Source organism: Microtus pennsylvanicus, chromosome 9, assembly GCF_037038515.1.
Source record: "Microtus pennsylvanicus isolate mMicPen1 chromosome 9, mMicPen1.hap1, whole genome shotgun sequence".
NCBI classification, from domain to species: Eukaryota; Metazoa; Chordata; class Mammalia; order Rodentia; family Cricetidae; genus Microtus; species Microtus pennsylvanicus.
This window is the reverse complement of record NC_134587.1, coordinates 7,794,426-7,816,435: the sequence shown is the minus strand read 5'-3', so window position 1 is coordinate 7,816,435 and position 22,010 is coordinate 7,794,426. Positions and strand designations below refer to the sequence as shown.

The window sequence follows — 22,010 nt, the reverse complement described above, 5'->3', positions numbered from 1 at the left end:
ACAAAGGGGAGAATACAAACTCGCTCTGAATGAGAGGGCAGATGTAGCGATCTAGAAGAGCGCTATTAATGCCACTCACTACAAGTAACAGGATCTGTCTACAGCCAGCCATTCTAGTCACAGTTTGAATCATTAATGACTAAGTAACAATAAAGACAGACAAGTTATGCATGTTTCACATTAGTGTGTTTTTAAAATCTCATATCGATTGAGAATTGAAATTACAGCAAATACCCCAAGTCACTCATGTTTGACACAGGGTTTGGCTTTAACTCGTTCAGCAAATACCCAGTTTACAGAGAAACAGATTTGCTATTGAGCTTTAGCCTCTTAAGTCATGAACAAATTAGTAAAGCGAACTGGTACTACCTACAAAAGTACCAAGGAGCTGGTGGTGGCGCACGCCTTTAATTCCAGCACTCGGGAGGCAGAGGCAGGCGGATCTCTGTGAGTTTGAGACCAGCCTGGTCTACAAGAGCTAGTTCCAAGACAGGCTCCAAAGCCACAGAGAAACCCTGTCTCGAAAAAGCAAAAAAAGAAAAAAAAAGTATGCTAAGTACACCACACCACTGACCTAAAACACTCTTCAAAACAAGCACTGCTCTGGAGAGACTGAAGACATCACATAAGACATGGGGAGATCTTACAGAGAGGCCATGCTTTCATTTTAATTAGCATTATTATTCTGAGGTCATGTGTAGCCCAGGCGGTCCTCCACCCACAACATGCTAGGGTTAAGGTATGGGTCACTATGCTTGACACTGGAGCCGTCTCTCCAACCCCAAAACAGTTTTTCTCATATATAACTATAACTATAGTTTTTTAAAAAGTCTAAAAAGGTTTGTAGAAAGCTGAAGTCCGTTTCCATATCACCTATACTGAGAACATCCAAACGGGGTTGGAGAGATGGCGTATCAGTTAAGAGTACCAGCTACTCTTCCAGAAGACCCACGTTGAACTCCCAGTGTCTACACGTGGCTCACTAACTCCAGTCCAAGAGTCTCCGAGCCTCTGTGGTCGCTTGGATGCATGTGATGTATGCAAGTGCAGGCCAGAGCTGATCCTGCTTAGTGGAAACAGAGTGGCCCCGGTCAGAGTGCTATGGTCAGAGACCTGAACGCAGCAACAGTGAGCGAGGCTCTTCTTGGGCCTGTGTTTTGCTGTTTTAGATTTCCAAACAAGTTTAAGAAGAAAAATATCTGAAATTTGATTTTTTTTTCCTCTTAAGACAGTGTTTCATAATGAGCCCAAGATGGTCTGGGGCAATCTTCCTGCCCCAGCTTCCCGAAGTGTGTGCCATGATAACCTGGCTTCATATATTGGCTTCTGTAGGAAGCATTCAAAGTAGAACTGGAAGAAAGCGTTATGCAGAAGTTTGTTCGCCCACAGCCTGAGTGCTGCTCTCTGGAATGACCAAATAAGCATTTCCTGTAAGGAACCCTGTGACTGGCGCGTGACTTCCACCACAAAGACCCATCCCTGACCCACTGTTCTGCGGAGCTTGAACATCATCTAAGAGGAAATACGAGGGTGGCGCCTACAACAAGCAAGAACAAGACAGCAGGGAAGGGAAGGGAAGGGAAGGGAAGTGCCCAAGGAGAACTAAAACTGCTCAGAGCCAGGGCTTTGAGGAGCAGCTGGGGCCTGACCCCACCTTGTTGGCCCCAGGAGGGAAGGCCACACAACAGTCTGGGGAGGAAATCAAAAGCAGGGAAGGGTCGCACAGCGGTCCAGCAGGTATTTCCTTAGCCGGCCCACGGGTAAAGCAAGTCCAGGGGCGAACGCTGCCCGCCACTTACTGTTTCAGTTTTGTTCTCATAGATTCCTGAGTGTGCTCCAAATTCTGCCACAGACAGCACGAAACAAAATGTTGGACAATTCGTGTTAAATCGCCATCTGGTCCAACAGAAAGTTATATTCAAATGTGTGCTAATCATTTGCCATCTGGGTAATCCATCACAGGTTCATGGAATTCTTCAGTTGGACAACAAATTCATGCCATTTTGAAATAAACATCTCTGTACATGAATAGATTTTGAACACTGGAGCCATACTGTGTTTTGAGCCAATTTTAGTTCTTTGAACAAACATCTTATCATGTTTAGATGATTTTAAAAGAGAAAAAAATTGCCAGGCGGTGGTGGTGCACGCCTTTAATCCCAGCACTTGGGAGGCAGAGGCAGGCGGATCTCTGTGAGTTCGAGACCAGCCTGGTCTACAGAGCTAGTTCCAGGCCAGGCTCCAAAACCACAGAGAAACCCTGTCTCGAAAAACCAGAAAAAAAAAAAAGAGAGAGAGAAAAAAATTAAGCAAAGATGATCTTCTCATTCTAAATTAAAGTTATTCATTAAACTGTGGGGGCTGGAGAGATGGCTCAGTGGTTAAGAGCACTGTTCTTCCAGAGGTCCTGAGTTCAATTCCCAGCCACCACATGGTGGCTCACAACCACCCGTAATGAGATCTGGCGCCCTCATGGTGTGAAGGTGACCATGCAGGCAAAACACTGTATATATAATAAAATAAATCTTTTAAAAAAATTTAAATTAACCCATTTCACTAAACTGTGACTTTGGTATATTACTGAAAAATTTTAAATCGTATCTTAAAGTTTGTGTTATTTTATGAGGGGGCATATGTGCCACAGAGAATGAACAGTCAGAGGACAGCTTAGGAATGGCTTCTCTGTCATGTGGGTCCCCAGCATTGAACTAAGGTCGTCAGCCTTACCCACTATGCCCCGTCCCCAGTCCTACAAGAACAGTATCTTAATAAACTGCTAAAAATAATAAGTTGTCCCTATCCTTTAGCCCAGAATGAAAACTGATCTTTGCTTCCAACTTTCAAGTAAAAGTTGCTATTCTTTCCTTGTTCCTGGGAGACAGGCTCTCACTATGAAGGCCCAGCTGACCTGTCCATCCTCTTGACTCAATCTCACACACCCTGAAATACACACATTCCCAGAGAGAACAGCCGTAGCTTGGCATCCTCTCCTCCATCCGTCAGTTACCACAGAGGCCCCGGAGTGAGAAGCTGGCTATGTCGTCCTCTCACAGACCGCACTGCCTGTCCAGGGAATACGTCATTCACCTGGATGGTAAATCTGGTTTAGCTTTGTTCCCCCCCATAGACAATGCCCAAATGCTCTGGAATAAAATCAGACGGAAAACATGACTCATTTCTACAGTCTGAAAGACAACCAGATGAGAGTTATCAGAGACGATATAAATATTTACCCATTTTCTTCTCGAAGGCTCCTCCTGCCCCACATGGCATCGCATGGTAGACAAAACAATGCCAATTGTTTTTCAACAAAACTTCCAGCGGTGGCAGAAGAGACCAAGCGTTCACAGCAGTAGGCCCCACACTCGAGCATATTTGGTTCTAGTGGATTAATTTTCTAATTCTTAATTGTGAATAGATAATTAAAATATACAGAATAGTTAACAGTACAGAATAGTATGGGGTCAAAGAGAGCCTTACTGCTATCTAAACCAAGCACAGATATTGCTAAGTTTATGATGGTAACCACAACAACATTAGAAAGAACTTGGTGAAGCCCCTCATATGTACCTGGCAGACTCTCAACACTCAGCACTAACCCAAGTTTTCCTTCTATAGAAACCTTCTTCCCTCAATACTAGAGATTCTAACCACATGAAAATCCCCCAAGTCCCACCAAGAACAAATGACTCCACAAGGTTCCACAAAGCCTAGCTCCCGGACGTGCCTTTTCCTAGGCTGTGACCAACCTCCCCTGTTTAGGCTAGGAAGTGGTCTGCTTCCTCAGGCTGGCAGGTCACCGTGTGCAGACACTTTCTCGGGCTGCTTCCTGTTCTCAAACAAGCTTCTTAGCAGTGACTCAGTCGGTCTAAGAAATACGATCCAGTCAGCTTACTGGAACTCTCGTCCTTAATGCTGTCCACCGCCTGCAACGCATGATGCAAGACAAGGCAAAACTGGAAAGTGAAGGCAGCCAGAACACGGCTTTCTTCAGAGGCCCGTTTGTAACGTGGTCAAAATGAAACCACAGGGGACATTTAGTTCGTTTCCAAACAGTGGGTAACCCCACTTGCTGTGGGACCTACACAGCTCTGTCACACTGGGCTCTCATACAGTCGGGTTGTTCTGGAGCAGAGCAGGGTGTGGCAGGCAGTCTTCAGGGTGAGGGAAAGCACTCTATGAAGACTCTGCAGTTACTGTTAGAATGGCATGCACAGCTCACGGCCAAAAGAACCTTCAGGAGTGCCGGTTCCGTCTTCCTGGCCTACTTCACCTCACAGAGTAGTCTAGGCAGGCAGCCTGGGGCCTGCTGTCTCCACCCCTGACCTCTCTGACAGTTAGCTCGTGGAGCTGAGGCTTCAGAGAAACTTTCGGTGCTTCGGGCTTTCCTTTATCTTCTTTTTGGGTCCCCAAACTAAACTGTTTAGTTTAACTTTCAAGGTCACTTTCAGATCTAGCCACTTAACAAATAGCTAAAAATAGCAACAATCAAGAGAGCCCACCCAGGCTTGAGGGGCGGGTAAGAACTAAATGTACAGTCAGACAGAGACCCTGGAATCTCGAGATCCGGCTGTAGAGATGGCAGTGGTGCTGAGGGATTTCAGATATTAATATAGTATACTGAACAGTATTTAGACTACAGCATTCAGAAAGCTATTTATAACGACCTGCAGGCACCTTTAGGGTAGTTTCCAAAAGGTCTGCTAACTTTCCCCCCCCCCAATTATGAACTGTTTTGAGTGTAATTTGTTTTGTTTTTTTGAGAAAGGGTTTTTCTCTGTGTAGTCCTGGCTATCCTAGAACTCACTCTGTAGACAGGCTGGCCTCAAACTCAGAGATCCTCCTGCCTCTCTGCCTCCCGAGTACTGGGAGTAAGGGTCTGTGCCACCACCACCCAGCAAGTATGAACTGTTTTTTGACTCTGTAAGGAACACCTCACCAATTTGCATACCGTCTCTCTTTGAGGGCGTGCGACCTCTGTGTCAGTCCAATTTTCCTTCATGTGCTATGAAGACAGCAAGAGCAAGCAGTATTTCTTGAAGTAATAGGCGCCAGTGGCTAGAATTCTTGTCAAAACGTGGTCATGTTCATAAATGTGGTGGTGAAGACCAGCAAGCTTAGTGTCCAGTCTAAGTGTAGCATTTGTCTGTGTATCCGCTGGACACACACACAGGCCACAGCAGATAAAGCAGCAGTCTCTGACGAGTTCTGAGACACGACAGCAGCGTGACAGAACCTCAGGCAGCATAGAAGTGTCACTAAAGTCAGAGACACAGCAGAGGCAGTAACTGTCATCAAGCAGAGCAGGCATGACCAGGAACACCAGGAACATAGACGTGGGGTAAGTCTGGGTTACCAAGGCCCAGCTCAAGGGAGTCTCTGAAAGCAACGAGTGTCGGGCAGGGTTGAGCACACCAGCAATCACAGTACTCGGGAGGCTGGAGCAAGGTCATGAGTTCAAGGTTAGCCTGAGCCAGTAAGAGAAAACAAGAAAGCTATCCAAGGCAGTAAGAACATACAAAAGTCATCACAGCTCCAACCTCGTGTTCTTGGGCTCCCTGCTTGACAGTGGCGATGTTTTCTTTCGTTCTTTACTGTGCGCATTCCCCAAACTCCCAAAAGAGGCTCCAATTCTCTAGCCCAGGGAAAATTCTCATCCCAAGACTTCCTCCTTTCCTGTGGACTTTTCGGTACATGTGACTCAGATCACATGGGAACAACTGTTTATGCCACACGGTCACAGAATGCTATCATGGAAAGGGCTGCCAGAATCACCTAGATAGTTCCTCTCATTTGCAAAGTGGGTGAGATAACTTGATTAGGGGCAGAGGGCAAAACATTTAAAACTACCCCATCTACGTCTCTAATTTTATTATCCCTTCCAAGCTGGCAGAGAAGAGACAGACCTAGTTCACCATCCCTTCTCAATGAGCTTCAGTTTGGGGCTTTTTTTGTTTTTTGTTTTCAAGAGAGGGTTAGTTTCTTTAGCTGGCCTGAACTCAGGGACCCACCTATCTCTTTCTCTGGAGTGCTGGGATGAAAGGTGTGAGCCACCATAACCGGCACAGTTGCGTTTCTGTGTGTGGATGCACGTGCTAAGTATGTGAGCAGAGGCCAGAGGAGGCTGTCCTCCCTCATCACTTAAGCCTTACTATTCACGGGCAGGGTCCCTCCCTGAATCTGGAGTTCACATTTTTCTGGCCAGGCTAACAGCCAGCGAGCTCTGGCAATCTTCCCCAAGACACTAGGGTCACAGGGACGCCCGAGACTGTGCCCATTTGTTATGTGAGTGCCGGACTCCAGACTCGGGTCCTCGCAGCCGCTGTACACCAATCACTCTTAACCACCGAGCGGGCTCTCCAGCCCCTGGGCTCACTGTTTGCAGGGGTGTTTCCCCTATGAGGGAGGAGCCTGGACGCTGTCATCTCCATTTCAGTGAGCACACGGAAGCTTTGGGGGAGAGCTATCTCTCTTAACTCACATCTCCAGCACCAACAGAACTAGGACTCCAACCGTGAACTCTGATTCCAAGGGTGAAGGGAGGGACAGTGTATTCACCACAGACTTCAGCACCTTGGTAACTCGATAGTCACACCAACGCAAGCAAAAAATATAGGAGGGGCTGGAAAGATGGCTCAGCAGTTAGGTTAAGAGCACTGGTTACTCTTCCAGGACCCGGGTTCAATTCCCAGCACCCACATGACAGCTCACAACTGTAACTCCTGGGGATCTGACATCTTCACACCAACGCACACAGAATAAACTAAGGAAATAAAACAACACTCAACAACTGTTGTGCATGTCTCTGGAAGCAGACACTGCTAACACTGTTGCCAGGTGAACTAGCACACACCTGGCCATCCTGTACTCAAGGATGCAGAGGCGGAAAGAAGTATTGCTGTAAACCAGAGGCCGGCCGGGCTCTACAGCAAAAACCAGCCCAGACTAAACAGGGCAACATCAAAACCAAAACATAAATTAAAAAAAAAAAAAAGAAAAGAAAAAGCCTGCTGTGCGGGACTGACGTGTGAAATCTTGTTTTCAGAAGGCCAGCGGGCATCTGACCAGGTAGGGTCTCCATGGAGGCCTGCCTTCCCCTCCAGTGTTCTGAACAGCAAGTGGTTCTTCCAAGGCTGCACCACTTCTTAACCCAGCAGGAGCCTGGCAGCCCTCAGTCCCAGCCACTGCCGTCAACCTCTAGAGCAACCTGACCTTGAACCAACTGCCTGAAAGTAGTGCGGACCCAAAAAGGCCCAAATCCGGCAGTGCAGACCCAGTACTCAGATACAAAGTTGATTGCTAGGGCCACAGCTTCCCAGGACTGGGGAGCAGGCAACAGCCCTTGCCCTCCTTGAGGACAGCTCTTGGGCCCTGGCCCTGACATTCGCCTGCTTGAAGGCCACAGCCTCCATCTGCATCTTATGTAATTCCTGTGTCTTCTCTGTGTGAAGAGGAAAACACAGGGAAGAGGAAGCGCTCAAGACAGTGTCCACACGGGCTGTGCCTGCAGCTCCAGCCGCCCTTCTCCGCACCTGGGGCGTCTCCACCTGAGGGCTGGGTCAGCGAGGTCAAGGCAGGCCTGGGCAATCAGAACAAAGTCCTTCCTCTTCCCCATCTCCTCAAAAAGCAAGTCAAACTCGAATCTGCCCTTAGGTTTGTTCAGCGGAGCTGCAGATGCCTCTTCAAGCTGGCTTTGCAAACAATGTCATAAACCAGGCCTATCCAAGCACACAAAGTCAAACTCTTTGTCTTTTCCCTTAAAGACTAAAGCTGGTTAAAAATCATGACTTTGAGTCAGGCATGGTGGTGTTCCTGGCTTGAAGCCTTTAATCTCAGCTCTCAGGAGGCAGAGGCAGGCAGATTTCTGAGTTGGAGGCCAGCCTGGTCTGCAAAGCAAGTTCCAGAGTAACCAGGGATACTCAGAGAAACCATATCTCAAAAAAAAAAAAAACCCCAAAATCAAAAACAAAACAAAACCCAAAAACGTCTCTGGCTAGCTTTGTGACTTAAGTTAGAATAGGAAAACCAGGATGGAATTTCCCAAAGTGGATGAGCAAAGTTTATTGTCACTCTCATGCAAGTGCCCAAGAAAGACACACCATCCTTTCACTGGAGGGTGAGAGTGGGGGGTTGGGGGTGGGGGGGATGGGGACAGAGCAGGGGGGAGGGGCGGCATTCTTTACCACCTGCCACGCTGTGCTAGAGAACCATTTTCAGTTTGTAACAGGAAGACAGGAACCTCTTTGGCCGGCTGCGTTGCAGAGTCACGGTGAAGATGAACAGGTGGGTTCCAGGCCCTACCTGGTACTGGGCATCACTGATTTATAGAACCCTTCAGCCTTGGCTTCTGCACCTATCTAAGAGTGGGGTTGGGTGGGAAGATTCCTAAACGCATTCCTCTAAGTGTTTCTGATTTTATGATGTCCAAAATATAACTAATTTTTTTTGAAAATTAACTTTTAATGTGAAATATACATTAATTTTAAGTACCTACAGTATACACTAAAGCAACTCTAATGTGAGTAATATGTCACGGTATTGTGTGCAGCTTAGACACAATAACAAAACCAACACAGTAAATTCAATTTGAACTATGTATTTAATCCAATTTGTTCAAATATTTAACATGTGACAAAAATTACTGTGATATTAGAAGTGACAAATACACTCAAGCACATGACAATAAATCTTACCCAGAAGACAGCATGAAGGTAGTCTTACCGAAACTCCAAAGGCATGCCTACAAGCCCCAAGCCCCATTCCTGAGATAGAGTACCGCAAAAGCACTAAGGCAACCTACAGAAAAGCAGTTTCTGCTCTTTCTAGATTATACTGGCCTGGCACCTGGAAGGATGCACTCAGGCAGTACCCTGGCCAGCCCAGGGTCCTAAGGCTGTTGCATCCCTAGTAGTCTGAGAGCAGGTGCAAAAGGTCCCTTTAAGAGACAAGCTCCGCCCATTCCCGCTCCAGTCCCACTGTTCTTCCCAATAGGCAAGCAGGTCTCTGGCAGGGAGGGGGTGCAAGCCTGTCCCCAGAGGCAGGTCTCTACCCTTTCCCTTCCCCCATTTCTCAATGAACTCTCTACTGAAGCTCTGTATTTGGCTCTCACCAGCCGTCAAGGTCCCTCTCGAGCAGAATCATAGCGATAAATGTCAAGTTCATTAAAATGAAAACTCCAGCTTCTCAGTTTCACTCACCACACCTCAAGCGTGCAAAGTGGCTAGGGACTGCAGCGGACTCCACCAGGGGCTTTGCATTCCTTCGGAGTGCTCTGTCTAAGCAGATCCTTCGGGTGGCTAAGGACTTCCTGAGGCTACAAGTGTGGCCGGCAGTCCTTCCAAACACTCTAGGTGTTAGCAATTATCTCAAAAGCCAGTGTGAATCGGAATCACAAAGAGGACTCTCAATGACTAACGTGATGGAGTCCTACTCTCTGTTCCAAATAAAGGCATACATTAACCCTGAGCTTGGAAATTATGTTTCAACTACTTTCAGATGTCTATGTTTGAAAATGCATTATGGTACTCACCACTGTTGCTGATTGCTACGAAGCAATTTGGGTCTCTTAAAAAGGATTATTAGGGGATGGAGAGATGGTTAATCTAACGGTTAAGAGCACCCGCTGCTCTTACAGATAAGCCAGGAACGGCTCACCAGCAATTGTAACTCATTCTCAGGGAATCTGTGCTCTCTTCTTGACTCTGAAACCATGAGCATGTGGTGCAGACACATGCGGGTAAAACACTCATATGCAGAAAAATAAATGCAAAAAAGGTGTTTTAAAGTACCTTAGTTTCACTTTCTTAAAATGAATGTAGACATCCTTTCCTTAATGTCAATCTTTAATTAAACCCACTATATAGTTGTGTGAGGCACTAGCCACACTGAAAATGGAAGGTTACAACTGTGGACAGTCTAAGTCCGGATAAAGCAGGCATTACATTGCAACAATAACAGCCACCACTGGTCACATACTTTCTACGTGCTCAAAAAACTTGTTCCAAAACTTGTACCGCCTCGTCGGGATGCACAGCAATCCACCAAGCGGGCAGTATGTCATCGTCATTCTGGAGTGAGGAAATGGAAGCACAAAGAGCTTTAGTACTTTTGCCAGCAAACATCGAACACAGCGACAGTGATCTCCAGAGCAGGCAGGGGATCTTGCAGAGCACGCTCTCACCCGCTCTAGCACACAGGCTTCAATTCCCCAGCGTCCCTCCCTGGAGAGGCTGCTTGGACAAAGGACAGCACACTAGAGCTTGGAAGAACTGAGCAGCTTTGCCATATTAGCCGTGTGCGTGACAGCGCCCACCCACCTACCCCCACAGGGGGCTCTAACACAGCAAAAAGCCAAGACAATGCTAGTCCTCACAGAATGATCTTCTATATGAAAAAAGTATGTAAATGCACCTTTAACATGTAAAGGAGAAGGCCAGGGTGTGGCAGCAACCCTATTAATAAGTCTATCCCCTGTAGCAAACGTCAGTGACCGAGAAAGAAAGTGGCTTCCTTTCAGGCTTCATGGTCTTGCCACTGAGCGAAAAATAGAAGGTGAGGCCATAACTTGTTGATGGCAACAGAGTGGCAATGTAAACGCCTTGCAGCTGGGCCATCTCTCTCTCAGATCCCAGGAGATTTTCTTTTTCTCCACTGCTCTGCCGACTTTAAAGGCCAAAGTTATTTTGGAAGAGATATTACAAAACAATACTTTAAGCCTTGGGGGGGGGTGAGGGGAGGACAAGGAGGTGGGTCGGCTCCACTTGCTGCGGGATTCAGCCTTCCTCCAAAGGCAGGAGCGGCTGCTCTCCAGACAGGACAGACAGGACGCTAGGTTCCTAGGCCAGAACCCCTGAGTAAGAAACTGTGCAAGTTAAGAGACAGGCCTGGGAGGCCTCCTAGGCGATCCTTATTAACCCATTTAACGAGAAGGGATCCAGCAACAGGTTGGAGGGTCCCCAGGGAGCCTGGGCAGTGCGTGGCCTTTGTTGGGCTCAAAAGACCTCTTCAGGGGTTGGCTTTCATTCCCAGAAGACTGGTTTCTAACCAGGCTCCATATAAAAAGGTCAAAGGAGGCAGGAAAAGAGGACATTTATGGCCAAGAATACAACAGAGCCAGGAAGCCTGGGCTCTGCTGCAGCTGCTGATGGAGGAGGGATTTGTTTTCCAAGGGGCCAATGGAACCCTCACACAGCTACACATCATGACAACGGCGACAACAGCAGCTACCACCTGTTGATCATCTGTGTGCCAGCGCCTACACTGAGTTATTCTACTGATACAACGTCACAGACACGATCCACAGTGAAGCCCACAATGAGTCAGTCTCACCTTTAATCTCAGCACTCAGGAGGCAGAGGCAGGTAGATCTGAGTTCGAGGCTAGCCTGGTCTACAGAGAGAGTTCTGGAACAGCCAGGGTTACACAGAAAACCCTGCCTTGGGAAAGAAAAAAAAATTATCTTTTTTGGGGAGGAGCAAGGGTAGGAGCTGAGCCTGGAGTCAAGCCTACTGTGTAGCTCAGCCTAGCCCTGAATTCTTGGTCTTCCACATGTTGTAGTGATGAGGCGAGCAGGCCTGCTTTTTGTCCTGCATGGCTCCCGCACGGCTAGCTTTACACCCGAAATAACAACACACAAATTGTATTCTTTTAAACACTGCTCGGCCCATTAGCTCTAGCCTCTTACTGGTTAACTCTCACATCTTGATTAACCCATTTCTAATAATCTGTGTAGCACCACGAGGTGGTGGCTTACCCGGGAAAGATTCAGCATGTCTGACCTAGCGCCTGGCTCCATGGCATCTGACCAACTATGCTTTCTTTCTCCCAGCATTCTGTTCTGTCTACTCCACCTATCTAAATCCTGCCCTATCAAAAAGCCAAGGCAGTTTCTTTATTAACTAATGAGAGTAACACATAGACAGATGACCCTCCTTCATCAGCATGTGCCACCATCTCTGGTTTTAAATGTTTTCAAACTGAAAAAGTACAATGTAGCTACAATTACAGATCCTTAGCACATGGCTGTACAATGGACCAAGCCATTAGAAGGGCATTCATACCCACTGTACAGCACAGGTCTCTCACCATCTCCCGTCTCCAGCCTGCCCATAAAAGCTTCCTTGACCACAGCCAACCCAGGCCCTCTGTGATTCAGGTGCAGTACAGCTGCACAGGAGAACTGGAGTCCAGCTCTTGCTGCTGTTCCCCAGCTTTACTAAGGGGCCTCTAAACCCAAAACATGAAATCTACAGGCTAGAAAATCCAAACACCTGAGAAAATGCTACCACCTCTAGATACCCTAAGCACCCCAGGCAGAAGTGATATTTTCTTCTGTGGTGGTGACACGGCCTCGTCATTTGTACTGAGCACCAAGCTCCTAGAAGGCAGTTAGAGACACTGCTTCCTTGTGTTTATTGAGCAACTACTGCCAAGCACAAGATTGTAGACCCCAGCAGGACACCACTAATGAAATCACACTAATCACCCTATAAAACACACCCTGTAATTCAGCAGTACAAGAGCCAAAGGTCAGAGGAACTAGAAAGAGCAATTTCAGAAACTCTCATCCCTGAAGGGCAATTGCTGCACTATCTTGAGAGATTAAAGCAAACCTTTATTCTGTGCAGGTCTGGAAGCAGACCTCATGAATATTTGCTCAATGAGTAACTATACATTATTTAATCTCAGAAAAAAAAAACATTTTCATTGTAAACCATGAGGTCTAAAGTCACAGTTCAAATGACCAAACACATTTTTCATATCATTTGTGACCAAATGCCAGTTACAGAAAAATTAACTCCATTCCTACAGCAATACTTGAACACTTTCAGTACAAGAAGTATGGTATCTGAAGAGTATTGCCCTACACCCTTTCAGCACACACCTTTCAAGGTAAAACCATTACCTCTGGGAGGAGAGGGTCGGCTTCTGGAGATTCAGCCTCAGGCCTTGTGCGGGCTCGGTACACACTCTGCTCTTCCCAGACTAGATTTCCAGCCTTAAGACGAGTTTCTAAAGGACAATTGTGAAAGTATCCTGAAACGTCCACTAAAAGAATTCCGTGACCTGGAAGCTGGGCACCAGCTGCAGCCTTGGAATCTCGGCGTTCAGGAGGTAGAGGCTCGATGACGTGAGCGTAAGACCATCCTGGACTAGCAGCATTTAAGCCTAAGTCTGCCACCACGAGTCTGTCCAAAAATCAAAAGCCAGACATTTGCAATCCAGGAAGCAGAGAAAATAATTAACCCACTAGGTGTGTTTTCTTCAAGGACACTAGCTCTTCCCTCGAGAGGGTCAGAAAGGGTGCGTTTGCGCCCACAGACCACTAGGCTAGTCTCCCTGCGTCGCTGAGAATGTGGCATCGCCGTTAACTTGGTACGGCAGCCTATCCAGCCATTTACAGCTTTCCCGCTCTCACCTCAGGACTCAGACTTCTTCAGGTGAGACGAGCAGGAGGGAAAATAACGCAGCAGGGTTTCTACCTCTTTCTCCTTACACACTCAACAAGAACCGCCTTAACTCATATTTTAGGACCAACCGCCTCCTTGCAGCTACAGACCCCGGTGTCAATGGTCCAACAAGCACTGCCCCGGGTGGGAAAGGATCTGGGCCAGCCACTCTTCTTCAGTCAGGAAAATGTGCCTGGTCACTGCATCCATCTTCGGTCTCTCCCCTTTGCCTCCATTCTTTGAGAATAAAAGGCACAAGCAGCTCGCTCTCTGAGGAGGTGATGGGTTTCCCTACAAACAAGACAGCAGTGTCCACCAATGTCTAAGAACAGGAAGGAGAGGATGGGGCCTTCTGGTAGCTGCTGTACCGTGGGTCTTTTCTCCATGGAGAAGCTGGGCACAGGAGCACACTGCCCCATTGGCAGAACTCTCTAGCATTCATTCTCTGGAGCTAACAAGAGAAAACACTTTCACCTCTAGAGACGGACAGAACAAAGGACTGGAACAGTAACGTCCAGGAGCCAGAAGGCAGGGACTGGGGACACGCGGATTCCCTGTTCTGCCACACACACGCAGTGTGGTCCTGGGAAGTAGCTTAGCCACTCTGAATAGCTTCTGTCAACTGTAACAGATATCTACATAGACTTATTAACACTGTCATAGGACATGTGTCTGCGGACATGTGCGTGTGTGCATGGTGCATGTGCAGGTCAAGAACAGCTTTGGGAAGGTTCTCCTCCACCTTTACGTGGGTTCTGGCGACTGAACTTTATGACGTCAGGCTCACACAACAAGCCCATACTTTCCCACTGAGCCATCTCGCCAGCTTCTATGCAGACTTTTGTTAAGAGCAAGGACCAGAACTAGGGTCTGGTAGTAGCAGAATTTCAACAAATATGAGTTTGCTCCCAATCCGGGAAACTGCCAGTGCGCAGTGCAGCTGGCCCTCGGACTGCAGAGTCAAGCGACCCTCAACTGAAAGAAGGTTCACCTGCCTGTATGCGTGCTCTATTACCCCCTAACAATTTAACTTTACAAGGAGGATCTGAGCATCCGAGGGGTTCAGTGCCCACAGGTTCTGGAAGTACACACCACGAGACACTGAGGGGCACCAGCGACGGGCTATCTTCACAGGGAGAGGGTGAGCTGCTAACAGAACTCCAAGAGTGTCTCCTCTCTCCACTATCGTCTTTTGCAGGGCACAGCCGACACCTTACAGCCACAGCCTTATCATGTGAACTTTGACCAACTGAAGCACAGAAGACACACACCAGACCTGAGCTCGGGACTTCCGGCTGACTGGGCAAGCCAGTGTTCTACCTGGAGGAGCCATTTTGACCCACATCTCTGGAGACAGAGGACTGTACTTGTCAAGGTCAATGAGGAGAGTGTTGAGGTGCCCAGTCCCCTCCCCCCACATCCTGGGAGTGGCCCGTGGATTAGTCAGAACCAATTGCTTCAAGCCAGGTAGAGATTTTCTAGTGACACAGGAGACAGTCCACAGACACCTACTCTTAGCTTGGGAACCACTAGAAACACAGGAGTGGTGGCAAGTCCGTCCTCCCCACGCCCCTCCAGCAGCACAAAGTAAGGCAGACCTTAAGGGTGTCTTTTAATGTATCATTGTTTTATTGAGAACTGCCAGCAGCAAAAACAGAAACTTCAAAACTTGGCAGTTTCCTACTACAGATAAAAAATGGTGTGTTTATTTTGGGTGCTTTTTCATCACCAAGACTTTATTGGTTTTAACAACAAAATCTCATGAGTCTCCAACATTCTCTGCTCGCAGAAACAAGATTCCCTGGCTTGTCAGGCCGGGTGAGCTCATACCACCGCAGGGAGCTGAAGGTGGGCTACAGTATGAGATCCTGTCTCAAGAAAACCAACCAATTCGGGGCTCCAGTATGGCAGAACGAACCAACAGAGTCCCAATTCCCGGTCACCCGTAAGGAACACAGCCACAGAGTAATCCCATCAGGCGGACACAACTCTGCAAGGCTCTGTCGCGGCAGGCATCAACCACAACCACTTCCCCTCCAATCTAATGTCCTGGGCTGGGCAGAGGTGAGGTTCTGCATCCATGTGCAACACTCCAGATTCCCAGAAAACATCAGAAAGAGCATTAGATCTGACAAAGGAAATTCCAACTCGCCTTTTCAAAGGGCCAGTCGGTTAGCCATACAATGAATACAGCCCCAACATTCATGTCCTGCCTCTCAACAAATATGGGAGGTACTAACCCTCTCCAAGGAGAGTTTTCAAGTCTTTTAGGGACAAATATAAAAATAAGATACTATTTTTCAAAATCTTAAAGCCATCGAGGTCGAACTTTCACCAGCTTCCTGACAGGTGACTAAATATACCCCAGCAAGCAGCTGTGGGAATGGCTGGGGTGGAGCCCAACCAGCTCTGCCTGGCAGCACTGAGCAGAAGCAGCGAGGGCATAGGTGTGCATAGAGTGTATACCCCACCCCACCCCTCATGCACCCACAAGCAAAGGCGGCCTCTAGTTCCAAATGTGCGAATCAGGAAATGGCTCAGCAATATAAGTACTGATCACCGTTGTCAGGATTATACAGCTGCTAGAACAGTCAGGCACAGTAGAAAACGAGAGCTGTTAAAAGTTGGCCTGGGATTCCAGAGTTTTCTTTGGAGAAAGAAAACAAAGGCCAGGAATGAAGTGTGCAGGAATCCAACTCAACATCCACCCCAGCGTGAGCATTCCATTCTCCTCCTGTGTTTGGAGACAGGGTTCTCTGCAGGCCAAGCTGTCCCCCAATGCCAGCAATCCTCCCTAGGAGGCTGGAATTGCAGGAATGACCACCACGCTCCTGGCTCTCACTGCCTTTTAAAAATTACGTGTCTGTCGGTGCGTGTGCAGTGTGTGCGCGTGTGATATATGCTAATTTATGCAGGTGCCGGGGGAGGTCAGAGCCTTAGGTCCCAGCTGGAGCCAGAGTTACAGGCAGTTGTAAGCCACCTGACATGGGTGCAGGACACTGAATTCAGATCCTCTTAGAGAGCAGCAAGTACTCTTAATTCCTGAGCCATCTCTCTAGCCCCCTCACAGCCATTTAAATATGCCATTCCTCAACGATCTTATTGCAGGTTCTCCACACTCCTAAAAATCTCATGGAAAAGTCCTACTGGTTCTTTTGGGAAATCCTGTGGACAACAAGGGCACCATGCAAATCTTCACGGGGTATTAAAGAACTCAAGCCACATTGATTGCACTTCAGACATTCTCCAGGTAACTTGAGACGCGGGCTGCAGTCAAACACAAGAACTTTTCACAATGAAGGCAGCGCTCTAACCAGCTCTTCTAAATCACTGCACGCAAGGTACGTGCAGTGTGCACCAGGCACTGAGCTAGGTCCCTAAGGTACTAGCTCTCAATCTTCGCTGCAACTGGAACCCAGTGGGATGCCTTTACAGGTAGCACGAATGCCTACAGCCATCCCTAGAGACTTTGAATAAAGAAAACATCAATGCTGGAGGTGAGTCTAACAAACAACAAAGTTTGGAAGTACAAAGAGGAGAAATAACTCAAATGTTTCACAATTTGAAATGTGCGATGCCCACACAATGGAATAGTATTCGGCAATAAACAGGGATGGAGACACAGGATACATGGTCTAACAAGGTGAAGCTTCAAAACATCATGCCAAGCTAGTCATAGAATGTTTCATTTCTTTGAAATGTCTAGCATGGACAAATCTAGAAGGAAAAAAATAACTGAGTGGTTATCAGGGATTTGGGGAACTGGAGGAAAATAAATAGGAAGTGGCTACTAGTGGGCCTGGGATTCCTTCTAGGAGTGGTAAAATTAACTACAGATGATTACATAACTGTAAACACCTGGACTACTGAATGGGCTTTAAATGGTGGGCGGATCCTATTTCACTTGAACCGATCCTTCAGAAGACAGCTGTTCCTGGAGTGTGACGGTGTGAGCATCAGCAGGTCATCCGAGAGGCCTGGGGAGGAAGGGCAGGTGCTCACACCTGCGCAGGCCCTGGCTCTGTCTCCACACTGCAGCGCTCTGGGTAAAAATGCTTACTCTCTGGCAAGAAGGACTTTCACGGCTGGGGAGGTGAGCTCAGGGGCAGAGTTTGTGCCTAGCATGTGCAAGGACCTGGAACTGATCCCCAACACCCCAACCACCCACTGTCAGGACAGAGAATTCTGATGCAAGGTTGTGACGTCACTCTTCACATGTTAGAAAAATGACAGATTAGCATTGTACTGCTTCCCGCCCATGCATTTATCAAAATTAATTTTTACGTATAATCTATTTAACTTTATTTTATGTGTATTGGTGTGAAGGCATTAGATCCCCTGGAACTGAAGTAACACACAGTTGTGAACTGCCTTGAGAGTGCCGGGAATTGAACTCAGGTCCTCTGGAAGAGCAGCCAAACCGCTGAGCCATCGCTCCACTCCTCAAAATTCTTAATATTATTATAGCAAGGCATATACCGAGAAGCCCAATTTAGGATTTTGTTTTTGTTTTTCTGAGGGACAAACTCTCATAAGAATGCAACTGTATTTTCCACAAACTTAAAAACACATCTTTGCTTTCCTGTCTATAACATATACTATTGCCAACTGTCCAAGTCTTGGCTTGGAACCTTAAAGCCCTTTCTGCTCAATGTTGTTGGCACTTACAGCAATGAAATTTCAGTACCTTCCGGAGATCACATTATCAAAATAGAAACTTTTCTACAGTCACGATGGAGTGAGGCAGGGTAACCCAGGAGTTCAAGTATCTAGACTCACACACACAAAATTCAGGTAAATCACAAAACCCTGAACGTTCTGAAGCATATTCAATACAAACAAATCAGACAATAACTCCTAACAGGATTTAACAATAAAGGCAAAGAAATAAAGTAGCGAACCTCCAAATGTACTAGTTTCAAAGCTACAGGTACACCAGACAGATTTGAGCTCTTAGTGCCAAGTTGCCAAGACAGGGGATTCGTGTTCAGTTTGACCTAACAGGTTTCTGCTGTTTTCAACTCCTTGCCCCCCAATCCCAAATCCAGTTTCCATCAAGCTAGTTTAACCCTGTCGGTCACATTGTACAACACACCCTAAGTAGTAAAGGTAATGTCCACCACTCCAAAATAGACACAGGAGCCGGGCGGTGGTGGCGCACGCCTTTAATCCCAGCACTCAGGAGGCAGAGGCAGGCAGATCTCTGTGAGTTCGAGACCAGCCTGGTCTACAGAGCTAGTTCCAGGACAGGCTCCAAAGCCACAGAGAAACCCTGTTTCGAAAAACCAAAAAAAAAAAAAAAAAAAAAAAAAAAAAACAAAATAGACACAGGAGAACGTATCAAAAACAAGGCAGAGGAAAAGATACAGGCAGCTAAAAGATTTAATTAAGAAAAAGGGAAAATGGCCATTGGAAAATGGGAAGCAGACTCTCAGACACTGCTTTAAAAATGGTAATTACAGAAAAAAGCATCCTGCCTCCAAATAAAAGCTGCCCATTGCCTGCTTCCGTGCCTCCCTGGGCAGGACCACAGGCACCATTGCCGGGTTCCTCACTTGCTGTCATCACAAGGATGTCCTCCCTCTTACACGGTAGTTATTAGCCCCCTCGGTAAGAGGGGAAGGTGCAGACAATAGCCTTTATCATCCCAGCCTCTCCTCCCTGGGTTGGTTTGTTTGTTTTGAAATCTACCCACTTAAAAGGGAAGCTTCGTGGCCCTGTTTCAAGTTCCATTTGGTCCAGTTTGGAAGTGGAAATTCAAAGACCTAGGTAGGTAGGAGTCAGGCTAAGTTTGGATTGTATCTTCAACACAAAACAGTGGGAGGAGGCGTCCTGGCCTCTCTGTGTGCCTCTCTCCTAACCCGAAAACTAAAGATAAAAAGTGTGTCCCGTGGGGTTACTGAGAAATTAGACATCCCAGAATTCCCATACTTCTTGGCTTATAAAAGGAGTGTCCACTCACCTATTATCTACATCTAAGTTTCAAATTGTCCCTGCATCCTCAAGCCAACCCTAGTTCAAGGAAAAATTAAGAAGGATGGATTTATGGAAACCTTCTTTTAGATACGCTCAATCACAAAGAAGGAAATATCCAGATATAAGCACAGCTCCTCGGGCCCTTTCTCCTGCAGCTTTGCTGAGCATGAACTCATCCTAAATAAAACAAATATTCGGAAAAGCAAAAATCTAGTTTTCAACTCCCCTGATAATCCTAAAAACGAGGGCTGTTCCCTCAGGGTTGTTTTTAAGGACCCAAGTTAATACAAATGGAATTTCAAAATGGCCCTAGTTACCTTTACGGCAGAAAGACTGACGTAGTCTTGCGTTTATCAACCTACATTAGGTTTCTGTAGTGTCTCAGAGATATCCCACTTATCTAAAAAGTCAAGATGCTCTTGCTTACCGTTCACTCTGGGGGACAGGCCTGTCCACGTTCTCTTTGTGTTTGACTTTTAAAACTAATCTCATCTGTCTCATTCAATATCGACTTCATCTCTGGTCTTCAAAAGTATTTTCTCTTTCCCAGTCACCACTGGACGAGTAATGGACGGTTTTCCCCCCCCCGGAGATGAAGAATCATTGCGCACAGTTAAAAACCATACCCTCTATGCCTACACAACCACCCGCTCAGATCTGCAAGGCAATTCAAATCCCTCTGGACTACCAAACAATGATTTTAAGATAGGTTATAATTCTTAATTTTTTTTTCAGAGTCTTCAAACATTTAAATCGAGGTCTGGAAATAACAGGAAAGGTTGCTGTTGGCAAATGAGAACTCATGTGGAAGAGAAAGTGCTGCGTCTGCCACTTCTGTACATGAAATGTGACACAACGCACTACACAGAAAAGAGGAGAAAACTTTAAAACGAAGATGGTTTGCGCCGTGAATCCTGTGGCCAGACAAGCATTCCTTCTGATTACTAATGAAGAACAGAAGATCAGAAAGTACAGTTTACTCGTTCGTCCTAATGAAAACCAGGCAAGAACCCCAATCATTTCTGGAGGGAAGTTCAAGGGAGTAGAATTAAAACACTGTCAGTAACCAGACGCTTACACCAGGGCCTTCAGGGTCAGCCCAAGATTTTACATTTAAGCTAACTTACTGTTTGCCAAGTTACACATTTCCTTCAGCTAAATGTTTTCTTTTTCTAAAAATCCAATTACGACATAATTTTTGGCAACGTAAGCTTTTACTTCTTTAAAAGTGCCTGAAGTATGACCAGAAACTGGCTTTCACTTACATAACAATCTTCAAAACTTATCAACAAAGTGTTATGAAACGCAAGAGTCCCATCCCCTCTGTCTTCATAAAAATACGCAACATGCTAAGAAATTAAGGTGGCAAAAATCTCATACAGCAAGGGAAAACATGCTAAGACACAAGAGAGGGGTAATAGCTAAAAGCAAAACTTCGTCAACAGTATAAAAAGCAACAAATTCTAACCTACAACTCTTCCCCTTGACGGCAAGGAACAGTATATCCCCGCCTTACACATTTCGGGATTGCAATTCTGTAAGCTCTATCCAAAGACAAAGCCGCCCAGGGGAAAATAACAATTGCGCAACAGATCAACAGCTCCAACTTGTCCCTTGGCCCCAGAGCGGCGAGGTTTGCACGCTATAAAGCAGGAAAGGGCCAATCGAGGGCCTCTATGACTGCCAACCGGCCGTTGTCACCCACCCGGAGGGCACCGCCACGCATGCATGCAGCGTGGGGCCCCGCGAGTCACGGCGCACAGAACACGCAGCCCCCGTGCGGCCGACTCGGGACCTCTGAGCCCGCCCAGGTCCACACGTCCTCGCCTGACGTAAGGCCAACCCCGGATTCCCAGGTCGAGGAAAGCGCGCGGAGCCCTGCCCGCCGGCCGCCCGTCGGGGCGCCTGAGCACGAGGGCTACCCGGTGACTTTCTCTCTTCCGCCCCCGAAGGACTGCCCTATTCTAGATCAAGCCGGACTGGCGAGACCCTATAGACGACCAGCTCTCGGGCCGAAAAAGCCACAGACGGCTGAGTGGGCTAGGCCACCGCGCTGGAGGTCGCAGACGGGGACGGGCTCCGGGGCGGTCGCCGAGGAGACCTCAGCTCCCCCGAGCGCGGCCCCGTGACTAGGCACATTTTTACCGGCACCGACTCTGGGAAACCACGCAGGCCCGGAAAGGGCCGGGCGGCGCCGGCTAAGACAGCCAGGGTCCACCCCCTCCCGCCGCCTCTGAGCATCCGACCCAGCGAGGTGGTTGTCGTCCCCGGCCCCACGGCGCCCTTGGGGACCTCAGGCTCGGTCCCTACTCTTGTCGCTGTCCCTACATCCCCGTGGCCTTCCCGGCCCGGCCGTCGCAGTCCGGGTTCAGACTGTCCCTCCCTCCGGAGGATCCCTCCCCTCGAGCTCCTGCCCGCTCCCTAGGCACAGCCGAGAGGCCCGAGGGCCGGAGCAGCACCTGCTGGGACTGTAGTCCTGGCGGCGGCAACTCCAAGTCCATCATGCTGAGAGCGGACGCTGCACTGGGGATCCCCGACGGCGAAGTTACGCTGGCTGCCGAGGTGCGGCGGCGGCAACTCCACAGA

The 22,010-nt window shown here is 47.7% G+C and overlaps 1 protein-coding gene across 5 annotated transcripts in view; it reads right to left on the bottom strand.

The window, feature by feature from the left end:
* Nfe2l2 (NFE2 like bZIP transcription factor 2) overlaps positions 1-22,010 on the bottom strand; it is a 25,722-nt gene extending 3,712 nt beyond the window's left edge. For 2 of the 5 annotated variants that reach the window (XM_075984836.1, XM_075984834.1), the window contains exons 1-2: positions 21,884-21,918; positions 9,976-10,067 (exon numbers count right to left, since the gene is read on the bottom strand). Coding sequence is in view for 2 of the 5 variants with exons in the window: in XM_075984832.1 (XP_075840947.1) it covers positions 21,884-21,928 (45 nt within the window). In the remaining 3 variants the exon portion in view is untranslated. Of the gene's footprint in view, positions 1-9,975; positions 10,068-12,904; positions 12,985-21,883 lie in introns of those variants that run through there. The other 3 variants (XM_075984832.1, XM_075984833.1, XM_075984835.1) reach the window with 2 other exon arrangements.